Source organism: Zeus faber (genome assembly GCF_960531495.2).
Source record: "Zeus faber genome assembly, chromosome: 15".
In the NCBI taxonomy this organism is placed as follows: Eukaryota; Metazoa; Chordata; class Actinopteri; order Zeiformes; family Zeidae; genus Zeus; species Zeus faber.
The window spans coordinates 19,473,878-19,500,285 of record NC_137194.1 but is presented as its reverse complement, the minus strand read 5'-3'; the positions used below and the strand labels follow the sequence as shown (position 1 = coordinate 19,500,285).

The following is a 26,408-nucleotide window of genomic DNA, read 5'->3' as shown; positions in this document are numbered from 1 at the left end:
GCCGCGGAGAACTCTGGTGATGGGAAGAGAACGGAGCTCCGGTCCAATGAGAAGAAATGCTGTAAGTCAACCAGTGCTGTCTCTCCCTGTCGTCTTGCTCAACCTTTGTTCTACACTGCCCACAAGGTGAACTGGACCAGTCGTCAGATGGGAACAATCTCTTTTTTTTATTATTATTATTATTATTTATTGTTATTTATTAATAACTTTTTTCATCTGTTGGATATCAGTTAAAGTATAAGAAATTGTTTATCACAACCCTAGTTTGAGGAACCTAAAAGTAGGCTATGCGTGCACATGTGTGTGTTTAAGTAAAACTTAACTGGTTCATTGACACTGAGCAGAACTGTCAATCGTGACTCTAAAGCAGATCCAAGATTATTCTTTTACAAATGACTGTACGCACAGTGTTTTTACGTCCGCCATGCTTTCATCCATGGACAAGTGCCCAGTCTTGCTGACAAAAGTGTTCAGTGAACTTGTCCGTCCTGATCTGGGGGTGGCCCTTTTTGAGGAAAGATTCCACTCGTATTTTCCACTCGGTGTTCCGTCCAGCGGGTTTACAGTGGATTAGCGAAGTCGGCCGCTAAGCATCAGTTTTCAGAGAAACATTAACCACGAAGGAGGAATGTGAAGGTGGTGTGATGATGAAAGGTTAACCGTATGGTTAACAATGTGCCAGGTAGTGTTAGACATTAACACATTTTGCAATTTATGGAGGTGTTCATGTGTCTTTATGGGCCGGTTTCTCGGAAACAGACGAGGATCTAAAGTTTAATCTAAGACTTTACACATCTGGACTAACTGAAATGGCCTTTCTCAGTCATGGTTTAAAATAGTCTAGTCTAAAACAATCTGATTTCCAGAAGGAAGATCAGAGCTAACCTAGGTCCAAGTGAAGTCTTAAATTAAATCTTTGGATGAATGGCGGTGGACTTTGACAGATGAGACGGTTGATTATCCGGACTAAGACCAGCACCAAGACCAGACAGACGGAGCTGACTGGTTTTCATTACCTTAGTCTAGGTCTTCACGGTCTAACTAATTCAACTTAAATTACGCAACATTTCAGAATGCCATTTTTTAAATTCTGGATAAATTTAAGTAGCATTAGTTTAGTGCTGTTTAGATGAAACCCCTAAGTACAAGTGTAAACAGATGTCCTTATGGACTAATAGGATAACTTTTCCAAACAAACACATTTTAGCACCTGGGATATGTCAAACAGCGCAAATTTTGAGTTTCGAACGTCTTTTACAAGTGCCGTGACGCTGAGGGTGTGTCTCTGTTTGTGTGCGTGTGTCTTGTGTTGTGTAAACGCATGCTGACTGACAGCCTGGGCCTCCTACATGACCAACTCCCCCACGGTGATCGTGATGATCGGCCTGCCGGCCCGGGGGAAGACCTACATGTCCAAGAAGCTGACACGTTACCTCAACTGGATAGGAGTGCCCACTAAGGGTCAGTACGGAGGAACATGGGCAACACCTGTTAACATCAGACATTTTTTTATCATTTGTCACTGGAACATCGTCACACATTTTAAAGCACTACTTAAGACACTACGGTTCTGTTCGTAAAACTGAACGATATTCATACTTTAAATTGGCGACGTAGAAAGTCCTCTAAAAGCAGACGTGTCATGACAGTTGAACATTGGTACCTCCAAAATGAGAAATAGTAAGCTTGTGTATATATGCATTCCTTTGCCTTCATTCATTGTTACTATGAAATTGATCCAAAACATTGCGAGGTAAAAGTGTTATGCTTTCGTCAGTGAAGGGATATTTCACTCCTGTTTGCCAAACAATAATAAAGAAACTCCTAGACTGACCCTTCACTGAATTAGAAGTTAACTATTTTGACTATGCTGAAAAACTGGTTCTTCCAGACAATGGAAAAGGTCTCTGTTGTCCTACAGTATTCAACCTTGGAGTTTATAGGAGGGAAGCGGTGAAGTCCTACAAGTCCTATGACTTCTTCAGACATGACAATGAAGAGGCCATGCAAATTAGAAAGTGAGTGCCCCCCACCCCCTATCTAATAGACTAAGAGATTGATTCTTATTGAAGAACATGTCAAGGTATAACTTTTAGGGTTGTTTGGGTTGTTAAGGTTGTTGTAAGGTTTTGACTTAGACAAACCGTGTTGCTTGATTATTTTCCATAGACAGACAATTGGTGCCATTTGTTGTATTGGAGTTTATTGAGTAAAACGTTCCACATTATGTTACGTGGGAGAATGTATTCAAAGATGTTTAATTCAAACAGCACTCGCACATCATTGTTTTGTTTTGTTTTTGTTTAATGTCTTCCTCCAGACAGTGTGCTCTGGTGGCTCTGCAGGACGTTAAGGCCTACCTGAATGAAGAGGGAGGCCAGATTGCTGTAAGGATGAACCAGAATCAACACCACATTTGTTAATGCGTGTCAGTGAAATGCGATTTGTACTAAATGCTGAAATGTCAATATTTCACAGGTGTTTGATGCCACGAATACAACCAGAGAGAGGAGAGAACTCATCCTTAATTTTGCAATGGATTGTCCTTATAAAGTAAGTGTGAGAGTAGAGACTGACTAAATGTCAGTATTTTAACTGCCTTGCCAGGTCACATTATTTGAATAATTTTCTAAGGTATTTATTTTGAACTTAATTTTTTTTCTACCTAAGGTGTTTTTTGTGGAGTCTTTGTGCGATGACCCAGATGTCATTGCTGAAAATATTATGGTAAAAATGCACAATTTCCTATAATTTCATGCTGAAATACTGTTGTAGATATTCTCATTCTCAAGTCTCTTTTCTGCAGGAAGTGAAGGTGTCCAGCCCAGATTACCCAGAGAGAGACAGAGAGAGTGTCATGGAAGATTTTCTGAAGAGAATAGAATGTTATAAAGTCACGTACCAGCCGTTAGACCCAGATGATCATGACAAGTAAGATACCACTTCTTTTCTGAGGACAGTTTCATATTTCTAGTTATCCGACATTCATCTCAAGGGTCAATACTTAAAGCCATTTTGAAAACCAAAGCAAACCAAAGGATGTCACCAATAAGAGCAAAAAAGTTATTGCTCCTACCTGTTAAAATGTAAACATCCGTTAATAGATGTGAAACCTCCTGTGAATTGTCTGTGGGGGTTTGGCTCATGTCGGGGTTTGGCCAGTAGGGGGAGACAAGAGATCATTTAGGCTATTAGGATGCGCACGGTCCACCAGTAACTGAACCAAAGAAATTCAAATTTGTGACTTTAGGAGAGATTAAAGGTATTAATGCCAGTAAAGCTAAGCAAAGAAAGTCCCAGATCTGTTACTTTAATCCCTCCTTGCTTCCGTTGAGCCTAAATTAGTTGATTACTTTGTTAAAACAATCTTAAAAAACATTCTCCCATATGACACCTTGGCTTTCTTTGCAATTTCTACAAAGGAAAGACCTACACGTTTAAGGGTTATAATTGTCTGTGTTCCTTTGTTAAATTAATTTTTCCTTGCCATTGTGATCGCAATATACTACTTCCTGCATTGCAATATTGTCCAAATAATGCTTCGGGGGTTGAAATAACACAGTCGGGTTACAGAGGATTCGTAAGTAATGAACAAAGGTTGGGTCACCCCTAGGAATTGTTTGCATCAATTTTAACTTAGTTCCATTGGTGCAGAACAGCTATGTGATTTTATTCGTTGGTTGGTCAGTATTTCAAACTCTACCCATAGGATATCGCCACCCTAGACTTAAAGTGACGTATGTAAAACTGTGCCCTGATTTGTTTTACCATGTCCCCCCCCCCCTGCAGGGACCTGTCCTTCATCCAGGTGATCAACGTGGGCCGGCGCTTCCTGGTGAACCGGGTGCAGGACTACATCCAGAGTAAGATCGTCTACTACCTCATGAACATCCACGTGCACTCCCACTCCATCTACCTGTGCCGGCACGGCGAGAGCCACCACAACCTGGAGGGCCGCATCGGGGGAGACTCTGAGCTCTCTGAGCGGGGGAAACAGGTGGCGCACCATTTCACACTCAGTTTGAAAGAAGTCATGAGAACATGCGCTGCTTGCTAAGATAAAAATGCAATCGTTGCATTGTAAAAAGCCTCCGCCCCAAGGAGGAAAAGTTCTATTTTTTATCTATCCGCATTTTTGAGGAAGTGGTCACATGGTGATGATTCAAAATGTGGAAAATTTCCACATTGAGGATGAAAAGCAGATGGGGTCATTCTGGAAGAGGTCCAGGGAGGACAAGTACCCCGTACCCAACAAGCAGCAAATAAATGAAAACCTGGGCCACAAATGTTTTTATTTTATTACTTGTCAACCACAGTGCAGCCGCGCATTCCCCAGTAGAAAGAAGCTTCCGAATTGATCTCAAATAGTCCTGTAAAAAGCCTTTCTTATCTGCTCTCTTAGTTTTCGGCGGCTCTGAAGGAGTTTGTGGATGAGCATCACCTGTCGGACCTGAAGGTGTGGACGAGCCAGCTGAGACGCACCATTCAGACCGCTGAGGAGCTCGGGGTTCCGTACGAGCAGTGGAAGATCCTGAACGAGATAGATGCTGTATGTGTTGTACTCAGCCGGCAATAAAGGCCATAATATTAGGTCTGAATGTTATTTAATACTCCTATAATTATTGTTATTTTTATTTTTTAGGGTGTGTGTGAAGAGATGACCTATAAGACGATTGAGGAGACGTATCCAGACGAATTTGCAATGAGGGACCAGGACAAATACCACTACCGCTACCCTGGAGGAGAGGTACAATGGCTTTCCTCACTCTTTTCGGGCCGAATGCTATTTTTGCAGGCCTGTATGCTTGGTCGCCTTTCCGTCAAAATACTTTTACTAATTAGACTCGTCACTTGACCTACAGCGAACCCAGCTATGTGACTTTCTGGCTCACGTTGTACATGCGTCCGTAGTCGTACCAGGACCTGGTCCAGCGGCTGGAGCCCGTCATCATGGAGCTGGAGAGACAGGGCAACGTCCTCGTTATCTGCCACCAAGCGGTCATGCGCTGCCTACTTGCCTATTTCCTGGACAAAAGTGCAGGTAAAATACAAAATAAACAGTGTAGATTCAAGATTCAAGATTTTTATTTGTCACATACATACTTTCATACATATATGCAGTGAAAGATATACAGTGCATCTGAAAGTATTCACACCCCTTCACTTTCCCCACATTTAGATATGTTACAGCCTTATTCCAAAATGGGTTAAATTTCTTTCTTTTCTCCTCATCAATCTACACACACACAATACCCCATAATGACAAAGCAAAAAAGTTTTTTTTTTATAAATTTTTGTACATTTATAAAAAAATATATACGTACAGTGGGGCAAAAAAGTATTTAGTCAGCCACCAATTGTGCAAGTTCTCCCACTTAAAAAGATGAGAGAGGCCTGTAATTTTCATCATAGGTTCACCTCAACTATGAGAAACAAAATGAGAAAAAAGAAAATCCAGAAAATCACATTGTCTGATTTTTAAAGAATTGATTTGCAAATTATGGTGGAAAATAAGTATTTGGTCAATAACAAAAGTTCATCTCAATACTTTGTTATATACCCTTTGTTTGCAATGACAGAGGTCAAACGTTTTCTGTAAGTCTTCACAAGGTTTTCACACACTGTTGCTGGTATTTTGGCCCATTCCTCCAAGCAGATCTCCTCTAGAGCAGTGATGTTTTGGGGCTGTCGCTGGGCAACACGGACTTTCAACTCCCTCCAAAGATTTTCTATGGGGTTGAGATCTGGAGACGGGCTAGTCCACTCCAGGACCTTAAAATGCTTCTTACAAAGCCACTCCTTCATTGCCCGGGTGGTGTGTTTGGGATCATTGTCATGCTGAAAGACTCAGCCACGTTTCATCTTCAATGCCCTTGCTGATGGAAGGAGCTTTTCACTCAAAATGTCACGATACATGGCCCCATTCATTCTTTCCTTTACACGGATCAGTCGTCCTGGTCCCTTTGCAGAAAAACAGCCCCAAAGCATGATGTTTTCACCCCCATGCTTCACAGTAGGTATGGTGTTCTTTGGATGCAACTCAGCTTTCTTTCTCCTCCAAACACGACAAGTTGAGTTTTTACCACAAAGTTCTATTTCTGGTTTCATCTGACCATATGACATTCTCCCAATCCTCTTCTGGATCATCCAAATGCTCTCTAGCAAACTTCAGACGGGCCTGGACATGTACTGGCTTAAGCAGGGGGACACGTCTGGCACTGCAGGATTTGAGTCCCTGGCGGCGTAGTGTGTTACTGATGGTAGCCTTTGTTACTTTGGTCCCAGCTCTCTGCAGGTCATTCACTAGGTCCCCCCGTGTGGTTCTGGGATGTTTGCTCACGGTTCTTGTGATCATTTTGACCCCACGGGGTGAGATCTTGCGTGGAGCCCCAGATCAAGGGAGATTATCAGTGGTCTTGTATGTCTTCCATTTTCTAATAATTGCTCCCACAGTTGATTTCTTCACAACAAGCTGCTTACCTATTGCAGATTCAGTCTTCCCAGCCTGGTGCAGGTCTACAATTTTGTTTCTGGTGTCCTTTGACAGCTCTTTGGTCTTGGCCATAGTGGAGTTTGGAGTGTGACTGTTTGAGGTTGTGGACAGGTGTCTTTTATACTGATAACGAGTTCAAACAGGTGCCATTAATACAGGTAAGGAGTGGAGGACAGAGGAGCCTCTTAAAGCAAAAGTTACAGGTCTGTGAAAGCCAGAAATCTTGCTTGTTTGTAGGTGACTAAATACTTATTTTACCGAGGAATTTACCAATTAATTCATTAAAAATCCTACAATGTGATTTCCTGGATTCTTTCCCCCCATTCTGTGTCTCATAGTCGAAGTGTACCTATGATGAAAATTACAGGCCTCTCTCATCTTTTTAAGTGGGAGAACTTGCACAATTGGTGGCTGACTAAATACTTTTTTGCCCCACTGTATATACTATATATCGGATGTGTGTATGTCAGTCATTTTTTAATACATTTGCAAAAATTTCTAAAAAACCTTTTTTGCTTTGTCATTATGGGGTATTGTGTGTAGATTGATGGGGGAAAAAAATCCATTAATCCATTTTGGAATTAGGCTGTAACATAACAAAATGTGGGGAAAGTGAAGGGGTGTGAATACTTTCCGGATGCACTGTATCATAGAGGTAGGCATGGGAAAACATGGGAGGATTTGTCACTTAAATAAAATGACGCAGCAAGGGTGTGAGTAATGGCTGGGCGGAGGGGAGATGCTAAAATATAAATAGCCGCAGCCAGACGGGGTGCTGCCGTGATGTTTTTCTTGGCTCGAGATCCTTTTAAAGGCCCGACCGCAGTCTGGTAATCTCGCCTCCGCAGGCACTCGACGGGCACTCCTCTTCCCGATGTTATTCCCTTGTATCGTGGTGGTTGGGAAGAGAAGTGCTGTAACATCCGCCGCCACCGCGCTCCTGCGGGTTATCTCCCAAATAGGAGCCTTTCTGTGTGGAGTTTGCATGTTCTCTCCGTGCTCACATGGGGTTTCCTCCATCTAACATCAGTAAGGACCCCCACCAAAAACAAACAAACATGCACACATCACCATCGTCTGACCAGCGATGGACGTTTGGAAGCAGGTCCCCGGGCGCGTCGACGAATGCTGCCCACTGCTCCTGGCTGCCCCACCGGAGGAAGGACAAGCCAGGATGGGTGAAATGCAGAGGCCGCATTTCACCGGCCACCACCCCAAAAAAAGCGCGTGTGTTTAAATAAGCATGTGTTGTAGTGTGGTGTGTCGTGTGATAAATAAAGATTCTTCTTCTAACATCTAACCTCATTCTTAACTGCACCGCTGCGTGCCCCGTGAGTCATCTTGGCATCACGGCCCGATGACACAAGCGGAGGTTTTTTGTTTTTTTACAGGACTCTGCCTTACAAGTCTTGTCCCCCCCCCCCCCCCCCCCCCCCCCGCTCTCTCTTGGCACAGATGACTTGCCTTACTTGAAGTGTCCCCTGCACACCGTCCTCAAGCTCACCCCAGTGGCCTACGGTAAGAGATGTATCTAGGAACAAAATGCCATCAGCCCTGAACCGCAGACTATTCTGTTTTTTTAACATCGCCCCCTGATCCACCTCCTTCTTGGTTTGTGTCTTTTCTTTCCTTCTGCCAGGTTGTAAAGTGGACATGTTTGACTTGAAGGTCGCGGCTGTCAACACTCACAAGGACAGACCATTAGTAAGTCTGGGACTGCATTACTGCACCACGTCTCTCATTTATTTCCCCCCATTACGTAGCATCCCACAATTTTATTTAACACAGCCCTTAAGTGCCACCTTCTCCAAAGTCGCTAGGGATCTTACGGGGTCCGGAATCTAGATGGGGCCCGACTGTACAGACAGTTTCTCATCTATTCTAATTCATCAAATTTAAAATGGACACTTTTTTTTCCCGCATTAATCTCATGGAGGGGGGAAAATGATCTAAAATCTTCCTATCATTGGTTGTTACTTCTACCTTATTCCAACCGTTCTCAAAACATGTTTTATAACGGTGGATGTTGACAGCCTGGTGCTTTCCACGACACAATTTCCTTCAATGCAGCGATGGGAAAATAATCCAGTACCCAAGGCACAACACGTTGTTATTATTAGTAAATAAAGAAAGGAGACATGCAAACAAGCCGCAGAGTACTTGTAGTAATTGTCAGGACTACACAGAGGTGAGGATGAGTCATAATTTCCGATCTCTTCAGCTCCTTATCTCCTTGATCGTCTCCTACGGCGGTCACCTGTCCCAGCCGCTGTGCGGCAACGTTTTCCGAGCAATCAAGCTCTGCGAATTGGCCCGGGATCATTTTCTCCTGAACAACAGATCTTCCAAAATGTACAATTGCGTGCCACAGCAGGATTGTTTTAATTCCACGGGAAAACAAATGTCCCGCCGCCACCCTGCCCTTAATCTGCTGAGGAGATAGGAAAGTGACGATGCGCCGCCTCCGCTCCGGCGTCTCCATGTGTCATTCTTACCAGGGTAAAGGGCAGAAGGACTCCTTGCCGGTGACCTTCCTGCGGCGGAACAGCTTCACGCCCCTGTCCAGTCAGGACCAGGTGAAGCGGCCTCGGCTCTACAGCGTCGGGAATCCGCCGCACGCCCGGCGGGTGCTGGCCTCCTCCCTGTCCGGTGTGGAGTTCTCCGAGACGCCCGAGCTGCAGCAGAGCCAGGTTAGCGGTGCACCGACCCGTCTCCTCTCTCTTTTTCCTTTCAGTTGGTAAATTCACATCAACGAACATTTACAAAGTGAAACGCACCCCTTTCAGCATCCTCCCTCCACCCCACAAGAGAATACAAAGATGAAAAACAAAACGGAAAGCAACATGCACGTCCCTTTTGTTTGGTAAAGCACAATGTAAACAAACGTTTCCTCCCCGTGGATAAAAAGCAGAGAAAACATGACCTGAAAGAACAGTAATTCAATGGTGTAAATATTATAGCTACTTTAGCAATAAAGTACTACATATAATACAGAAGGGGATTACATCCCACACAGCAGCTCAAAAAAATATTTTTTGGAAAAAGGTAGAACAAAGTACTGTTTGGGTTTGTACTAGGTTAATCTCTTCAAGGCTCTTTAAAAAAAAAGCCATAATCTCTATTTCGGAAAAAAACATCACCCTAGCCCAAGGCTCTCTTCGCCTTTTTACATTTGTGTGATTCCAAGATGATTCAATTTCTGAAGGAAGTGGCTCACACGTCTAAATATTATCATTATGGTATCTGTAGGACAGCCTGTTCCAGACGAGCGTGGTTCTAATGTCTGGAGATAACGCCGTTTCCCTGACCTCTCCCTTCTCGGCTTTCCCCCACAGGACACTTTGAATGGCTTCCGTGCAGCGGACACCCCGGACCTCCTCCAGAATTAAAAAAAACAAAACACAAAAAAAAAACCAACCTATGAAACGGAAGATCCCCAACCTTCCGTCTTCCTCCGCGGAGTTCTCCTGGTCGGCCGGGAAACGAACTGGGCCGCCGGGTCCGAGCCAGGTCAAACACGCCCATTCACACCTCGGTCCCTGGACTCTCCGTTGCGTTGTTCTTTGCCGCGGGAGGGTTTGGAACCAGGAGTCCTGGTGAAAAGTCTGGTTTGGTTTGTGTGTGTGTGTGACGGCAGCGCTACAAACGGGACGCCTCGTGTTTATTTAACGGCTGTCACCTTGAGGTGCACCTGTCCTCACGAGAACCGCCTGCCAGCCTCAGAGTCGCGCCAGCTATTGTAAATTGTCGCCCATCTGAAATGAAATGAGGGAAAAAAGGCCTTTACTCATTACACAAGATGAGATTTGTGCTTGTTGATTTTGTGGTTCATGAATAAATAGTTGAGGGTCCTCCAATTGACCCGCTGGGGTCAATGAAGTGTGTCAACCCGTAGGATTTTGTTTAGTGCCTCTTAATATTTAATTCTTCTGAAAATTTGCCTTTTAAGAGATAAGTCTTATTTTTTTTAATACAGCAGTGAAAAGTGCAACCGCCTGTCATCAACCTTTTTTTATGTTGTGATCTGTGTGTTGAGCCGATTTTCAACATGCTGATTGAAAGCAATTCTGATTCGTTTTACTGTTGATGAACAAAAACCAAAAAGGTTTTTTTTTATGGACTCTGTTGATTATTGAAAGGTGTTATGAATATTCCATTGTTGATTCTTTTGTTTTGGAATCGGTAGTAAATATTACATTACAAAAGGGGATGCTTTTTATCCCAGTGCTGATTTGCCATGCACTCTACCTTGATTATTTTTCCGTCCATCCACTCTCGTTTGACCCTCGGATTGATTTTTAAATCAGGAGTTTTCAGAAGCTGTAACAATTATACAACACATTGCAAATTATAAGCGCACATGCTGTCACTTTGCTCTCGGTTAACGTTTTCATGTTGATGGTTCCAAAAAAATAAATGTAACGTGACGGGGTGCACTCAGTGATTCATTTTTTACTCCACAATTTGTAACTGCAAGTTGCTTAACAGTGTAACACACACGCACACACACACACACACACACGACATTTTGACATGCCATGGAAGGGTAAATGTGTTCCATCAAGGGAACAGACCAATTCATGTTATTCACTTCAGTTGCGTTTGACTGTCTCTACAAGTCAAGATGGCTGCTGTGAAAAGGGCCCCAAGACAGAGACAGTAAACAGACAATACTGAGGTGAGCGAGAGAAGGTGTTCGATGAAAATAACCACCATAACCTTCACTAACTGTGTTGCTGCTGTAATGCAGACTTTTCACCTTGGGTTTTAAAGTTATTTTCCAACATATGCTTGAACAACTTGTCAGTTCAGGTAATCGGTGCGAGGCCTCTGGGTCACACATCCAAGTGGTACCTTTCATCATCACGTGCATACAAACTTAATCTGCTCCTTCTAATGCTTTATTTTAGCTGGGATACGTGTAGATCTAGTCAAATATAGATTTAAACCAAAGAACCCTTCTAGAGAACCTTCCGCTCCTGGTCCAGCCAGATAGAAACTTGCCAAATCATATGAGAAAATGCATCAAAACACAGAAGATTAATACTGATTTAAAATAATGACAATAAAAATGCAATCATCTGTAATATATTTTGGCTACACCAAACATTTTGGGCTGATTGAGTGTTGACCTGTTCCCAAAAACAAGCCTTTCTGCTACAGCTAACTCACCAGGGTGGAGGTACACCAAGACACCACTGATCCCGTGGAAACCTGTGGGTTATGAAAAGCAGATGAATATAATTGATATTATTTTTTTATATGGTTCTTTTAAAAAAAAATACTTTTTGATATCCAGGTTTGTGTCCTGAAGGGGTCATCAGGATACAAACCTGTATATCATTTTTTTTTTTTTTTTTTTTTTAAACCAGTATGTGATTTGCTCCATTTGTAAAAATTAAAATGCATTAAATGGATGTCTGATGCATTTAATTTTCCCCATTAGAAGTAAATAATAAGTGTCTGTGAAATAACTTTGTCATCGATTTGCTCTCACTGTTGGGACTACAATTCTGTAGGTGTGGCTAATCGCATTCCTCAGGGATCATGATATTTTCTGTACGTGGGGTGTGTGGTTAAAGCACCTGTTGCCCATCAGAGCAATCGATGAGCACAGGTTAAATCACCCATCCCCACACACACGCACACAGGGAGTGCCTCTGTCATGACATGTCCATCTGCTCCCGGCTTGTTACATCTTGCCACTCTACAATAAACTGGTGTGTTTGCAACATCTCTGCCTCTGTCTCCGTGTTGAAGGGCCCTGAAAACACCACTCGTATATTATAGTCGCGGAGTATATTCTCATTTTGTTCTGAACGACCTGTTGCTATTCTACACCATAATGTAGGTTCATATTTGAGGAGCTCATTTGGAGGAGCTGGCATCGTCCTTTTTGCCGTGCTTCCTGAATCAGATTGGGACACGGTTAAACTTGATAACTGTTGGCTATCAATAAGATGGGACGTAAGTGGGGTACATACTCAGTTTTATACGAGATGTACGTATGAGATCGTGACAGCCATAAAACTTTTTAAAAACTAGAATTTCCCCCAATTCAGACCAATGACATTAAAACGAAATGGTGAGCACATATTCTCATAAATGTCAATACATTATACTCTATTTAGGGGATGTTTTTTATCCAAAGCGACTTGGATTGAGGACGTTTGTCACTAGTCATCAAACAAGCTGAACATCACGTCTTGTTCAGCTAATCCTCCAATAAGTAATTGCGTCATAATGCAATGCTTTATTTCTTGGTCCGTTAGTACATTTTGTGACGCACAGAGGTTTATCATTTCACAATCCGGTAAACAAAGTGGTTTCGGTGCCAGAGGGTGTTCTGGGGTAGGGCCCGAGGAACAATTTAGTGGGTGATACTATTCCCATACCATGCTATTTAGTATGTCTGAAACCATAGTATCGGGATCGCACACTACAGCCAGAACTAATCAAATTGGTTAAAAACTGTTCAATAATAGTGTCATATGTTTTTTGTTGATGTTTTTTTTTTTTTTAAGGGAGTGGAAAATATTTGTATTGCATTTGGAGGCTTTTGTAAATATTTATTGTTTATTTGTGTTTGTCTTGAGTTGAAAAGCTTGGTTTGTGAGCTTTATTAAAACATTTTGTTACTCCCAAAATGAATGTACTGTAAAACTTTTTTTTTTTTAAGTGTTATTCAAATTGACCATACTTTTACAGAGACGTTTTTTGTTTTTTTTTCCATTTTATTGTACGCGTGTCTTTGTATGTACCAATTATGGATGTCCACGGTCAACAGGAAACACTCCACGTCAGCAGCGGAAATTGGAAATTGGTTTCAACATCTGCTCTGTGCATATGAGTAGTCCACTTCTGGGGAAAGGAGACGATGACTGTACAAGAGAGTAAGAGTTTTTTTTTTAGGTTTTTCTATATTTCTTTGCTTTCCTCAGGTCTTACTCAATGTTATCTATCAAGCTGACAGACTGTATTCCACCAGAATGACTATATATGGAAGAATCCAGCGAGCGGAGGCAACTCTTTCTTTCAACGGGTCTGACCACAACCAGCCCACAACTAACTAAATAAATCTAAACTGCCTTCTGATAATTCCTTTTGAGAAATCCTATTATGAACCTTAACCCAACTAGCAGCTGTATAATAATCTTGAAAACCCAGCTGTATTATTATAATGTTGATAACTGTTAGTTCTTCTTTTCGTGAATCAGGCGGTCATCTCCTCGGTATTGGGGGGAAAAATAAATATCCCCCCACTCAAAAACTACAGAGAAATTGTGGCGCGCCGCCACAGAATTATTGTGTAGGCGCTTAGGAATTTGCTATCCTGACTAAAAAGGTTTTAAGCCTAGTCCTTTTAAAATAAAAAAATGTGCACTGGGGAATCTGTTCCAACATAGGCGGATGAAAACAAAAGGCTGCTTTCCCAGCTTTCCTATTAACACTTGGAATGTGTAAGAGGCCAGAGGACCCGAGAGACCTGACCGGCATGTTGGAAATATCATTAGGTGCGAGGTCAGTGACAGCTCTGGAAGCCAGCGTGGATATCATGAGGGGATAGGTAAGAGTGTCATTGTCTGAACTATCTTTTCAAGAATTTTGACTGAGAAATGGAAGGTCATTATGGGGTTAATGTGGTCAATCTTTTACCCCTGAGGGGCGAAAAAGCGCGCTATCTCAGACAGCGCAAGGAATGACAGGATCATTTGCAAACTTTTCTTCGGTCTGTCATCAAAATCCTGGAGGCCCAGAGACGAACCCGGCGCCAAGCAGGGGTGGCCACGGCCGGAGGGAGAGAGTTTTAACCCTCGAAGAAAACAATACAGTTATAGCGACTTGTAGTGATGTGATGATCCTCATTTCTGTGTGAGGAATAAAGACTTGAACACACATCTGGATCAACGCATCAGTCCGGGTCCCTGAGGGGATGGTTCTCGCTGACCGGTCATCTTTTTGGGCCTTCTCCTTGACCTGGAAGTATGGAGGTCCTGAAGGGCGATGATCCTCTCTCTCCTGCTCTGATCGCCTGTCGAGTCCGGCCTCATCCTGGACGTTGGCAGGCCCGTACCAGAAGCACAGTTTCACTGGTGTTTACATACTTTTATACACTACATATTTTTATACTTTGAAACACTTATTGGTATTTGTTTCCATGATTTACTAGCTGATATGCGTTCCTTGCTGACGTTCTGAAGTGTAAGCGTGGGTAACACTTTGAATTAGTCTTTTTTTTTTTTTTTTTTTTTGTAGTTGTAAATTGCTGGGGTCAATTTGATCACAAGCATAAAATACGTGTTTCTTCTTCTTCCTCTTTGGGCTGCTCCCGTTAGGGGTCGCCACAGTGGATCATCCGCCTCTAATACCTTCTGTTCTGCGCATCTTCCTCCCTTACACCACCCGCCTGCATGTCCTCCCTCACCACATCCACAAACCTTCTCTTTGGCCTTCCTCCATTCCTCTTGCCTGGCAGCTCCATCCTCAGCATCCTTCTCCCAACGTAACTCTCATCTCTGCCATCTCATTCTGGCCTCTCTCACTTTTCCGCCAAACTCTCCAACCTGAGCCGTCCCTCTAATGTACTCCTTCTTAATCCTGTCCGTCCTTGTCACTCCCAATGAAAATCTCAACATCCTCAACCCTGCCACCACCAGTTCAGCCACCTGCCTTTTTGTCAGTGCCACCGCCTCTAAACCGTACAACATAGCTGCTCTCACTACCGTCCTGTAGACCCTCCCCTTCACTCTTGCTGGAACCCTTCTGTCGCAGATCACTCCGGACACTCTTCTCCACCCACTCCACCCTGCCTGTACTCTCTTCTTTTGGATGGTCGACCCCAAGACCCCAAGAGCTCATCCGCCTTCTCCATCTCCGCTCCTCGCATTCTCGGCTTTTTCGCCGCCCTCCCTCCCTCCCTCCCATTGGGGGCACGTGTGGTCTTACATAATGCCAGGTTCATTCTGATTTTGACAACAGACGACGCCATCAAAGTGCAAAGTGTCACTGTGCCATGAGTAGCTCACAGGGTCTCCCAGTGCCTATTCACACTGTTGACTAATTGTTGATAGGATTATTTTTTTTAACAAACACATTTGACTGAAACCTTTTGAGTCGACCGACTTTCAAAATATTTCTCATGAATATGCGGGGGAGGATGGGGACATAGCGGCAACAGCGATGAGAATGAAACGCAGATGCAAGGGCAAAGAATAAGAAAACAAGGTGAGACACTGGCTGCCGTTAGCCCAACGTCTCGTCCCATTTCGCGATGTTTGCTCGAGTCACTGATTTTCGTGACTCGACTTCGACCCCGAGTCCCCGCGGGGACTCAAGACGAACTTCCGCCGCTGACGTGACGTGACGTGACGCGTTACCTGTCCGCCGTGGAGCTCGATGCGGGGGTGGGTTAGGGGTGGGTGGGGGTTAGGGTGGGGGTTAGGGTGGGGGGCGTCCGCCGCGTCCGGTCTCCATCCAGGCGTCAACCCGGCCGCGCGCTGAGCGGACGTGACGTAAAGGTAGCGCGTGCGTGTGCGTGTGCGTGTGGCGGGGGGGGGGGGGGGGGGACGTCATCTTTAAAGGCCTCCCCGACCACGTACCCAGCCCGTCCCACAGTGGCAGGCGCTGCGACAAAGTCATAACAAATACAAACTTCACAAAACGACATTCGAAAAAAAAACAAAACAAAATAAAACAACACATCTATTATCACCACGCCTATAACGTGTTTTTTTTAATTTGTTTTTTTTGTTAATAAGAATTTTAACAGCAATAAAGTTTGCAGAAGGTTCGTCCCAGGTGAGAGGGCGTGTCCAGACATCATCCCGATGCCCTTAACGTGATCTCCAAGGGGCCGGCCCCTTCCTCTCACTCCACCTTCGTCTCACTCCACCTTCGTCTCACTCCACCTTCGTCCTGTTTTTGTCGTTGACTTCAGCGTTCAGCCTGCACAGAGCGGTGATTCCGACCGAGATGCATCTTGTCTTCGAGCTCCTGTGTCTAGCGCTGTCCGCGCACGCCGCAGGTAAAGAGTCGCTCATCTCTTATTAGCTCCATCTTGTTTATCTCTTGGCCCGTGCATGTACCGCGCATCGCGTTCCGTTTTGACGTTTCGCTGCTTCTCCTCAAGCGGCCCAAGCGCCGTCGGGCTGTCGCGGGCCCACGATGCCCCCGGGCGCCACACTGGACATCAAGTTCCTGAACAGGGAGCAGTTCGGCCCCGGGGAGAGCGTTGATTTCCAGTGCGCGGAGGACGCGGCGGCGGCGCCCGGGGGCAGCCGCTCGGCGACGTGCGACGGTGGGAGGTGGACCCAGCTAACGTGCGAACGTGAGTGCTGTAGGCCGGCCACGCTGGGTAGAGCTTGTTTTTTTTGGTTTTTCTTTTCTTTTGCTAAGAAAGTGACTCAAATCACCAGACTTTTCTTTTATTTATTTTTATTTTTTATTGCTTCTTTCCTCCCTCTCTTCTAGAAACGACCTGTGGGGATCCGGGGAATCTGCCTAATGGTCGGTTTGAATATGATGGAAATGCGGTCAACGGGGACTTGGTTTATGCCAAATGCAATGATGGGTGAGTTGTGTTTAAAAAGTTCATTCTAAACGTGTATTGTTTTGACTCCCTCAACTGTTATTTCTGTGCTAAATATATATCTGCCTGGGTTTGGCCATTTCTGTAAATGGGCTTTTTTTACTTTTTTTAACCTACTAGTCTGTAGCGAACGCACACAAATCCCTTTAATATCAAAAATGAACTGGGCAGAATAAACGGATTCTGATATTTTATTGATGACACTCATTAACGGGTATGGCTATATGAATTTATTATTGTATCGAAACAGCTGAGCGCCTGTGGGATTTGTAGTTGTAGAAAATAGTCTCACATTGTGGATCAGTGAACTTGAAACTTGGACTTTTTTTTTTTTTTCCCCTCCCACAAACACCAGAGTTAAACCTTCTGAAATTCTTTGTTGCAGGTGCACAAATCCTGTTCTACAAACTATTGATTGATTTGATATGGTTGGAAACACATCCACACACCCGCGGCAAAAAGTTGCACACCGGTGGAATATTTTCTCATTGATACATTTTTTTTCCTTGGATATTTGGGGAGAGAACAGCTTGCAATCTTTTTTTTTTCGTGCTACTGATAACAAAATGTAAACCCATGCATTTCAATTGGGAGATTTTCTTCGACTTTAGAAGGGGTCCACAGTGCACTTTTTTTTTTTTTTTTTTTTTTGGTGAGCGGGGTGGCACGGATGTATTAAAATAAAAAAACAGCATTTGAGACTCATAGTGGCAGATTCAAGTTGTAGTTACAAGGCCTTTCTCAATCCGCGTTCTTGTCTGTACTTGTGTTCTTGTGAAACGTCATCAGTCGCAGCCCAAATACTGTTCCAATTCAAAGTCCACATCAAGCCAAGTCCAGTCCAAATGCCCGGGTGTGGACTAACCCTAACCCATTTTATCGAGGATGCATCTGTGGTGACTTGTGTGGACTTGGGACAGCCAAGTATCCCAGAATGCATTTCGCAGAATGAATGTCCTGCGTCCTCCCGTCCCCGGGAGTCTGTACTCCTGAGTCGAACATGCCAAGTCTGAACTACCAAGTCCGCAAGTCCGGACTTCGCGTACTTGGTATTGAGGAATGACCATTGACTTTGTTTTGCCCAAAAATATCCAAGGGCAAAAAATATATATTTGTGGAAATATTCTGCAGGTGTGCAACCTTTTGATATGGGTGTGTAAATATCAAAAGTGACTTTTTTACGACTACAATTTTTTTTTCTTCTTTTTGACAGGTACACGTTAAAAGGAATGAATTACAGGACATGCCAGCACTCAGGGTGGACCGGTGATTTCCCCACCTGTGAAGGTTGGCAAGAGCTTTCCACATAATTATTGTTGTCTCATTTTATCATTGGTGCACAAATATAAGTATTAAAATTTGTGCTACTTAATCTCTCATCCTGAGTAAAAGTCATTACTATACATATAACTTTCCAAGAGTACCTTGGGTTGTTTTGAATACCATAACCATACCCTTGTTGTCCATTTTTGTAAAATGATTAAGGCTCTGTATCCTATTTGGTGGTAGACAACCCTTGTTTTTAACTGCGGTATTTCCCAGCACAGACGTGATGAGAGCAGGCAGGAACGTCTTTGTTTCGACATCGACAAAATATAACCACAGGCCACAATTATACAGCTAGTCCTGACCAAAAATGTTAATGGCGCCTGGGTGTTTCTTTGTAATATGTTGGGTGTCGTCCCATAAAAAGTGGCATTTTTTAATTTATTTTTTGTCTGTATACATTTCCCATATGTACGGTAAGTTTATTTGCAGAGTTTCTAATTCCTTATTCACCTTGTGGTGAAACATCCAGCAGAGACCACCTGCTCCAGCCCTGCGGTGGCTAATGCATCGGAGATTCTCCAAAGGCATAAACTTGACCTGCAAAGAGGGCTTTCAGTTGATCGCTCCCCAGCTGGTCAGTTGTGGTACTGGGGGCCAATGGCAGACTCAGCTCCCACACTGTCTGCCCTCTAGTGGTGAGCACGTGGTATAGACCAGTGGTACTCAAACATTTCCCCAGAAAATACACATTAAAAATGTGTCATTTGCAAACTGATATAGTTTATAGTAACCACTCCAGTACGCTTGTGTAAAAGTCTTAGGCTGGGAAGCTCCGATACATCTAATTATAAAAACGGAAAATAAAAAGCAATGAGGTATAACGGAAAAAAAGAGAGTAAAAGCAATAAAGTCATCTATGGGGGGGTCGAGGCTCAGGAGGTGGAGTGTGTCATTTAGTAAACGGAAGATTGCCGGTTCGATCCCCGGCTCCTCTTGGTAGCGTACTGATGTGTTCTTGAGCAAGAAACTTAACCCCCCCAACTGCTCCCCGGGTGCCGCGATATGGCAGCCCACTGCTCCTAGATATGTCAGTTACTAGGATGATGAAATGCATTTTGTTGCCTCAGTACTTGTACTCTGTGCAATGAAAATTAGTTGAATCTAATCTAAAAGGTTATAGAAGCAATACATATAAAAAGATGCATATACAATCGGTAGTGAATAGTAATTGCACGTCTGTGTGTGGCGTGTATGCAAGCCTGTTTATATATATATATATATTATTTTTTTGGTGTGTGTTATTTATTGAGAAGTCTTGCTGGTCCTCAGCCTGCTGGTGGGTGTTTTGAAGGTCCTGTATCTCCTCTTTGAGGGCAGCAGGGAGAACGTGCTGTGTCCCTAACGACCCTCAGGGACGTCTGAGACACCGCTCAGTGTACAGCCCCTGTAGTCTGGGCGGCTCATAGCGAGTGACGTGCTGGGCCGTGGGCGCCACCCTCCCCAGCGCCTTGCAGTCCATGCTGGTACAAGTGCAGTACCAGATGGGGAAGCAGCCTTGTCAGCAGGCTCTCTGTGGTGCCCCAGTAGAAGTCCCTGAGGATTTGGGGCCAAATATCTCAGGGGTACCTGAGGCCGTACAGACGCTGTTGGGCCTTTTTGGGGACAGTGGTGGTGTGGCTAGCCCATGTCAAGGTCTTTGTGGATGTTAACTCCCAGATATTGTAAGTAGTCCACCCTTTCCACCATTGAGCCATTGATGGTGACTGGGGGGGTCGCGTGCCCAACCCTCTCCTGTGGTCCTGGCACCACTGTTCCAGGGCGGTCGACCACCTTCTACCTGTTGGCCGTCTCGTCACCACGGGAGATCAACCCCACAACCGCGATGTGTTGTCCGCAAACTTCACACAGGCTAACGGGCGAAAGGTGCACAACTAATGAAGAAATAATACTGAAAATAAACTTAAAATGAAAGAATTGTGTTATTTTAAATGATCTATTAAGTGAAGAAACTTTAAATAAGTGTATTTCATGAAATTGAATAGTAATGTCAAATTTGTGCCTAAAATATATCAAGGCCTACTTTTTATTTTATTTTTTAATCTTGGATTTTCTCGTGCCCCAGTTTGAATACTACCGCTAAAGACGGTCAGGGGAGAAAATATTTTCCCCCTCGTTGCTTTGTAATTCAGTTCTCCTCAGAAATGCACCAGAGTGTGCATGTGATGGCTTACTTTTGAAGGTTAATCTATTTATTTATTTTTTTGTCCTCTTTGTTCCTGTAGAAGTCACATGCAGCAAGCCCAGCATCTTGCTCAATCACTACTCTACAGTGATCACAGGTTTAAAACCCTCGTACCGGCCCAGAGACTCTCTGTCCTTCTCTTGCAATGAGCATTACATATTGAATGGTTCAGCAGCAAGCACCTGTGGTCCTGATGGAAACTGGAGCCCACCTTTCCCCAAGTGCAGGCGTGAGTAAATGTACACTTGTTTTTTCTGTTTAGTTTTTCATGTGGTGTGCTACTGTCGCACTCATAGAGCATTCTCCCCCGTCACCATGGCATTTTTAGTGTTTGCGTTTATTGTTTGCGTCGTACAGCTCAACTACACGACTCAGTGACTGGACCGTTGACTGTAGCGCCCTCTGTAGTCCAGGGGCCACAACAGCGCTTTACAGTTATGCCTCACATGCACACATTCATACATGCAGGGATGGCTGTCCACTTTAACCCATGGAGGAAACGTGATTGCTACTAATTACTGAAATCAGCCAGTCCAGGTCCTACAAACACATTTTTATCGTTTTCCAGCCCCAAATCTTTATTTATTTATTTATTTATTTATTTATTTATTTATCACTGCCTCAATGCGTGGCTTGACATGAATCGTCAAAAGGGCAGTCATTGAATAAACTTAAACAGAACGGCTTGTAAGAGGACCACTTGTTTTATCTTTTCCTCATTGATGAATTACAAATATTTAATTAGGCAATTTTATCCATTGTAGGGGGCAAGTGCCCTGTGCTCCAAATCCCCCATGGTAAACTATCCACCAAGCACAGGAGGGTTGGCTCTAAGATCACTGTGAGCTGCGACCCAGAATTCCATAGAATGGGCCCCACCACGGTTGTTTGTTCGGAGAAGGAAACTTGGAGTGAGATTCCCAATTGCTTATCAGGTAAATGTTTTAGCTTCTCATGGGTTGGGGTATCCAAGTGAGCCGGTGCTTTGTTGAGCATATCTGCATGATATGGCTTTATGCGCACACTGCGAACACCTTGTTTTAACGCTACAGCTATTAACTGAAGTTACTACTGTTCTTTGACTTGAATGTCCACACAGGTTTAATTTGTGAAAAGGGCTTAATGATCATCAATATTGCTAGGCTGCGTGCTATACTGAGTATTCATCAGGTAATTATTATATTTAATTAGAGAAAGAGGCAGAGACCCCCTGCCCCAGCCCTGCAGTGCTCAACGCAGAGCAGAGCGGAGGAGATGCTCTAGTCCACAGCAGGGGACACTCTGTGACCTTCACCTGCAAACAGGGCTTCCAGCTGACTGGCTCCCCGCAGGTGACATGTGGCCCCGGGGGCCAATGGCAGCCACAGCTCCCACGGTGTCTGCCCTCTAGTGGAAACACTCAAGAGTCACCTGACAAGCAAGGTGAGTTCATGTTGTTAGTCTTGTTTAGGTAAGGGATAATTTGCAGCCGGCTGATCGTTGATTTACAATAACGACTGTCCGGCCGCACATTATCCCACAGCTACCTACAAAATCAAAGAATATATTGAGGGCATTAAAATGATTGTATAACTAGGATGTCTTCTAAGAAAAAAATATACCCACTAATGAGGTTCATGAGCGACAGCAATTCAGGCATAGAAGTGTTATTTACAGATAGCGGTCATTATTCGGAAATAATAAAGCGCTCAGAATAGTGCTCCACAGAGCAGTCCAAACGACGGATGAAGAGCGAGGGGTTGGCGGTTCAACTCACCTGAGTTAAGTCAAAAATGTTTCCTTTGGAGCAGGTGGGTGTGCAACGCCCATAGGTGGCGCCCATGTCCACCTCGACGACAGATACATCACCATGAAGCACTTTGCCTCCGGCGACCAGGTGGTTTACGCGTGTGATATAGGATACATCCCCGCAGGAGGCAGCAGGTTCCGGAAATGTAGCGATGGGAAGTGGTCACCTCTACTGTTGGAATGCAAAAGTAAGAACTTTTCAAAGTGCCAACTGTGGGTTATGAGGTGTAGGTCTGGTATTCACAAAACAAAGTCACTTCAGACAAAGTTTTCACCATTTTAAGATATATTTTTCTCCCACTCGCAAAGAACAGCTGTGTTTAATCTGTCCTCCCAGAACCCATGCACACACAATTCGGTCAGAAAATCGCCTTTTTTCCGCACAGAGATGTAGAATTGTGTAACTTGCTGTGCGAATAATAACAAAAAGATTTCCCCATCACCTCGGAAGGGAAGTCGTGTGGCTCTGCAGGAGAGATCAGCAATGGCGAGTTCATGTACACTGGAGCCGAGTTTGGAGACACCGCTTCGGCCGTCTGCAACGACGGGTAAGAGTGGACGTCTCCGACGTGCCTTCTTCAACGGGGAAGTGTTCTGGGATTTCTCAAGATGAAAACTAATGAAGCTTTGCACGCTCGCTGTTCTGCCAGATATGAACTTGTAGGACAAGGAACCAGAATCTGCATGAATGGTGGCTGGAATGGACACATTCCCTCATGTGAAGGTGTGTGAAGGAAAAAATTACCAGTTGCACAGAAAATCCAGAAAGTATCTCTTGATTTCATTATAAAATTTATATAAAAATAATCATATTTAAATTTTTTCCCTGATAATTGTATCTTTTGGGCCGGAGCGCATGTTTATCAGTTTTTAGAATCATTTAATTTACGCACCCTAATGCAGCCAGATGTCTTGTTTGCTATTTAATTTAATATTTTTTCTGTATTAATCTGTTTTTTAATAGCCTGATCATTGCATCTATTGTTTTTGTTGTAACTGTAGTTTAAAAAAACAAAACAAACCATTTTTTTGCTTCGTGTGCCCTAGTCATACATTGTCCTGTGCCGCCGGAAGTGAAGAACGCCGACAGGACGTCCAGTTTAAGCGGCTCATACAAGTACAAAATCATCGTTGGCTATCACTGCCGGGTGGGAACTCTGGTCGGCCAAAGCCAGATCTGGTGCACCAAGGACGGGACGTGGAGCAGCCCGCCGCCCCAGTGCAAAGGTCCTACACGTCGGCACCGACCTTGTTTTGAGCCATTTTGCAGATTTTGTGTCGCGCTTGCAAAATGTGTGCAGTGGGGAAAAAACTGAGGACGGCGCTTTTTGATTATGTCACTGCAGAGGTCACCGCCGATGTCACGTGTCCCTTCCCCAACGTCCCCAACTCGTCCAGGAGGGGAGCGCTGAATCCACCTTTCAAATACAGGAGCTCTGTGTTGTTCCAGTGTCACAGCCGGTATCGGATGGTTGGCAACAGATCTGTCACCTGTGGCTTGGATGGGCACTGGACTCCCAGTCTGCCCAAATGTATATGTAAGCCAACTTTATTTAATTTACTACGTTTCACAAAATGAACCGGGGAGATTTGCTTCCAAATTGTAATTCAACAGTTGTTTTCCTTCAGTTTGCATTTTCTTGTTGTTTCAGGGCATGGCAGATACTGAAGTAAATCACATTCACCTGCAGCCTCCGGTCCAAGCAAGGGCCAAGCAGCACATCAAGCTTCAAAGTATAATAAACTATTTAAACAATACATCAGCAGTTTAGAAGGAATGATAAACGTCTTCTAAAATCGGTCTTCTTTGATACATGTTTTTTTATTTTTTATTTTGGGGAGAAATCACAGGCCCTCAATATCTTTGGTAATAATACAACTCGATATATTTTTAAATGTATTGTAGAGAGACAGGAAAGTGTGTGTGGGGGTGGGGGGGGGGGGAGACGTAGCAAATGAACGGGCGCTGAACTCGACCCCAAACTCGATGCTGGAGGCGTTTTTCCATTATGGTATGCACACTTACCTGGTCGAGCCACCAGAACACCCACCAGCTTGATATATATTAAAGACATTAAAATGTATGAATTAAGCTGAAGTACAGTTTGTTTATTTTGATAAGTGTTTTGGGCAACACGTACACAAGCCTGTTTCATTCACCTCTGTACATGGACTTTTCTTTTTTTTTTTTTTTTTTTTTTTTTTACAACTGATGTGTACCATCTCTATAGGCTAAACTGGGAGTGAGCATTTCATGGACAAACAAGCTACAAGAAATTAAGAACACCGATTCATTTCAAAAGACATTACAAAATCCAGACATTTCTTTACATGAGAAACAACAATTCAAGTGCAAATATCATCATCAACTCTATGAAACATCATAGCAAACTCTTGTTAAAAAGGCAACAATTCAAAAGGAAAATTAAAAAAATAATAATAATGGGGGGAGAAAAAAAAAAAAAAGCTCAGGAGGAAATGAGTGACTGTGATGGAGCGTTACTCCCAAACACGTGAGGCTGAATGCGGAGAATCTTGTCATCTGAGAGGGGGGGGGGGGTGGATGTGGGAACCCGTGGAAGGATTTTGAACTAACTTGTGGTCCTACCATCGTCCTTTGATTCGACAGTGTCGTCAAAATCCCTTTGTCGTCCGGACGCTCTGTTCCGACTACAGGTCGCGTACGATGAAACCATTTCAATGTACACAACTGATATCTTCCCAGGGGAATTTACCCGATTGCAGACGGGAGGGAAAGTGTATTTGAAGGGTTGAGAATCCAGACACGAGATTAGCTTTTACTTGTCATTTGCCCAGCGACGACACAATCGTCGGTGACAACTGCGGCAGCGGCGAGATCGACTACATAGAAGAGCTTATTAGATTCTAACTCAAAAGTGTTTCAATTTACCCTGTTTTTTTTTGGTCACGGTTACGACATTAAAACGGAATGTGTTTTTAAACATCACAAATATTACATTTTCATAACACAATCAACGTCTCCCCACTATTTTATTTGATCTTTTCTGTCTACAGAGCAGTCGCACAAAAAAATATAAGGCAATCCTCAGTTTACATTTTCTGCCCCGCAGTGACTGATAAAGACCGGACCCCGAGCGGAGCCTTCGGCGAGGGGAGGAGGGGGGGGGTGACCTACGTTTACATTCGCGGGAAAAAAAACCAAAGCACATTTCACGACCGCGGCGGGTTGTGGCGCTATTTTCATCGATTGCACTTTGACTACAAAATGTAGGATGATCTAGTGCAGAAATGGGGTGGGGGGAACCTGGCCTGCCTTTCTGGACAGTCTTTGGATCACAGATGGGCGAAAGGCAGCGGGCATAAAGTAAAACGGGGATCACCCTCGCAAAGCAAGTTAGGATTAAAAAAATAATAATAATAAAAAAAAAAAACTATTTCAACCCTCCTCTAATTTATTGTCGTTATTTACAAGATTGAGGAAAAAAAAAATACGTACACAAAGGCGATATGGATATTTGTAAAATAACAGATGAGTTACTGTGTCTATATATAATCTCATATTCTTCTATAATGTATCAGCACGGCAGCGGTCAGGGTAAGTCAGAAAGACAACATGAGATTGGGAAAAATTAAAGTGACCTTTTTAAAAGAAGCAGCAAACGTTATGTCCCTCAAAGACATCACTTTTATATCTCATTACTGTGGCTCTTACGATAGTTGGATAATTCCTTTCAAAATGTCAAGCTGTGTTTATATTTATTTGGTTCCTACCACTAGGTAGCAAATGTGGTGATGGACATCTACCCTTTTTTCTTTTTTTTTTTTTTTTTTTTTTTGGCTTGAAATTGAATAACAGAGAATTCTGGAAAGATGGCTGAGGCTTGTACAATCTTGACAGAAAGGGGAAAAAAAAAATACTGTTTTAACAGTAATACCTTAGAAAACCGCTCTAAGAGCTCAACTGCGGTAAGGCTGGGCTGACCTGGACCGAGCGGCCGCTCCTCCTCGAGGACAGCGCTCGTGGACCGGCGATGGAGCAAAGATCA

The 26,408-nt window shown here is 43.7% G+C and overlaps 2 protein-coding genes across 2 annotated transcripts in view; both read left to right on the top strand.

Annotated features, from left to right (window-relative positions):
- LOC307241366 (6-phosphofructo-2-kinase/fructose-2,6-bisphosphatase 2-like) overlaps positions 1-10,925 on the top strand; it is a 12,026-nt gene extending 1,101 nt beyond the window's left edge. Inside the window, exons 2-16 of the mRNA XM_080015422.1 lie at positions 1-61; positions 1,336-1,461; positions 1,922-2,018; positions 2,321-2,387; positions 2,479-2,553; positions 2,671-2,727; positions 2,807-2,931; positions 3,790-3,997; positions 4,403-4,549; positions 4,643-4,747; positions 4,912-5,041; positions 7,949-8,011; positions 8,133-8,197; positions 8,992-9,183; positions 9,829-10,925. The exon at positions 1-61 is cut by the window's left edge and continues 232 nt beyond it. Coding sequence (XP_079871548.1) covers positions 1-61; positions 1,336-1,461; positions 1,922-2,018; positions 2,321-2,387; positions 2,479-2,553; positions 2,671-2,727; positions 2,807-2,931; positions 3,790-3,997; positions 4,403-4,549; positions 4,643-4,747; positions 4,912-5,041; positions 7,949-8,011; positions 8,133-8,197; positions 8,992-9,183; positions 9,829-9,882 — 1,572 coding nt within the window. The 3' untranslated portion in view covers positions 9,883-10,925. The remainder of the gene's footprint in view (positions 62-1,335; positions 1,462-1,921; positions 2,019-2,320; positions 2,388-2,478; positions 2,554-2,670; positions 2,728-2,806; positions 2,932-3,789; positions 3,998-4,402; positions 4,550-4,642; positions 4,748-4,911; positions 5,042-7,948; positions 8,012-8,132; positions 8,198-8,991; positions 9,184-9,828) is intronic.
- A 5,471-nt stretch (positions 10,926-16,396) lies between these two features.
- On the top strand, positions 16,397-24,439 carry LOC307241365 (complement receptor type 2). The gene is made up of 13 exons (XM_080015421.1): positions 16,397-16,517; positions 16,623-16,820; positions 16,964-17,063; positions 18,295-18,368; positions 20,633-20,821; positions 21,357-21,527; positions 21,784-22,014; positions 22,383-22,568; positions 22,832-22,928; positions 23,031-23,104; positions 23,428-23,607; positions 23,727-23,918; positions 24,033-24,439. The coding sequence occupies exons 1-13, from the start codon at positions 16,466-16,468 to the stop codon at positions 24,047-24,049; spliced, it is 1,761 nt and encodes a 586-aa protein (XP_079871547.1). The 5' UTR covers positions 16,397-16,465; the 3' UTR covers positions 24,050-24,439.
- Positions 24,440-26,408: the final 1,969 nt, after the last annotated feature.

Bases quoted from the DNA above. Each gene is read 5' to 3' on its own strand.
- LOC307241365 (XM_080015421.1), top strand. From the start codon at position 16,466: ATGCATCTTGTCTTCGAGCTCCTGTGTCTAGCGCTGTCCGCGCACGCC. The intron at 20,822-21,356 runs GTGAGTAAATGT...TATCCATTGTAG, and splicing joins ACCTTTCCCCAAGTGCAGGC to GGGGCAAGTGCCCTGTGCTC. The intron at 22,929-23,030 runs GTAAGAGTGGAC...CTGTTCTGCCAG, and splicing joins TCGGCCGTCTGCAACGACGG to ATATGAACTTGTAGGACAAG.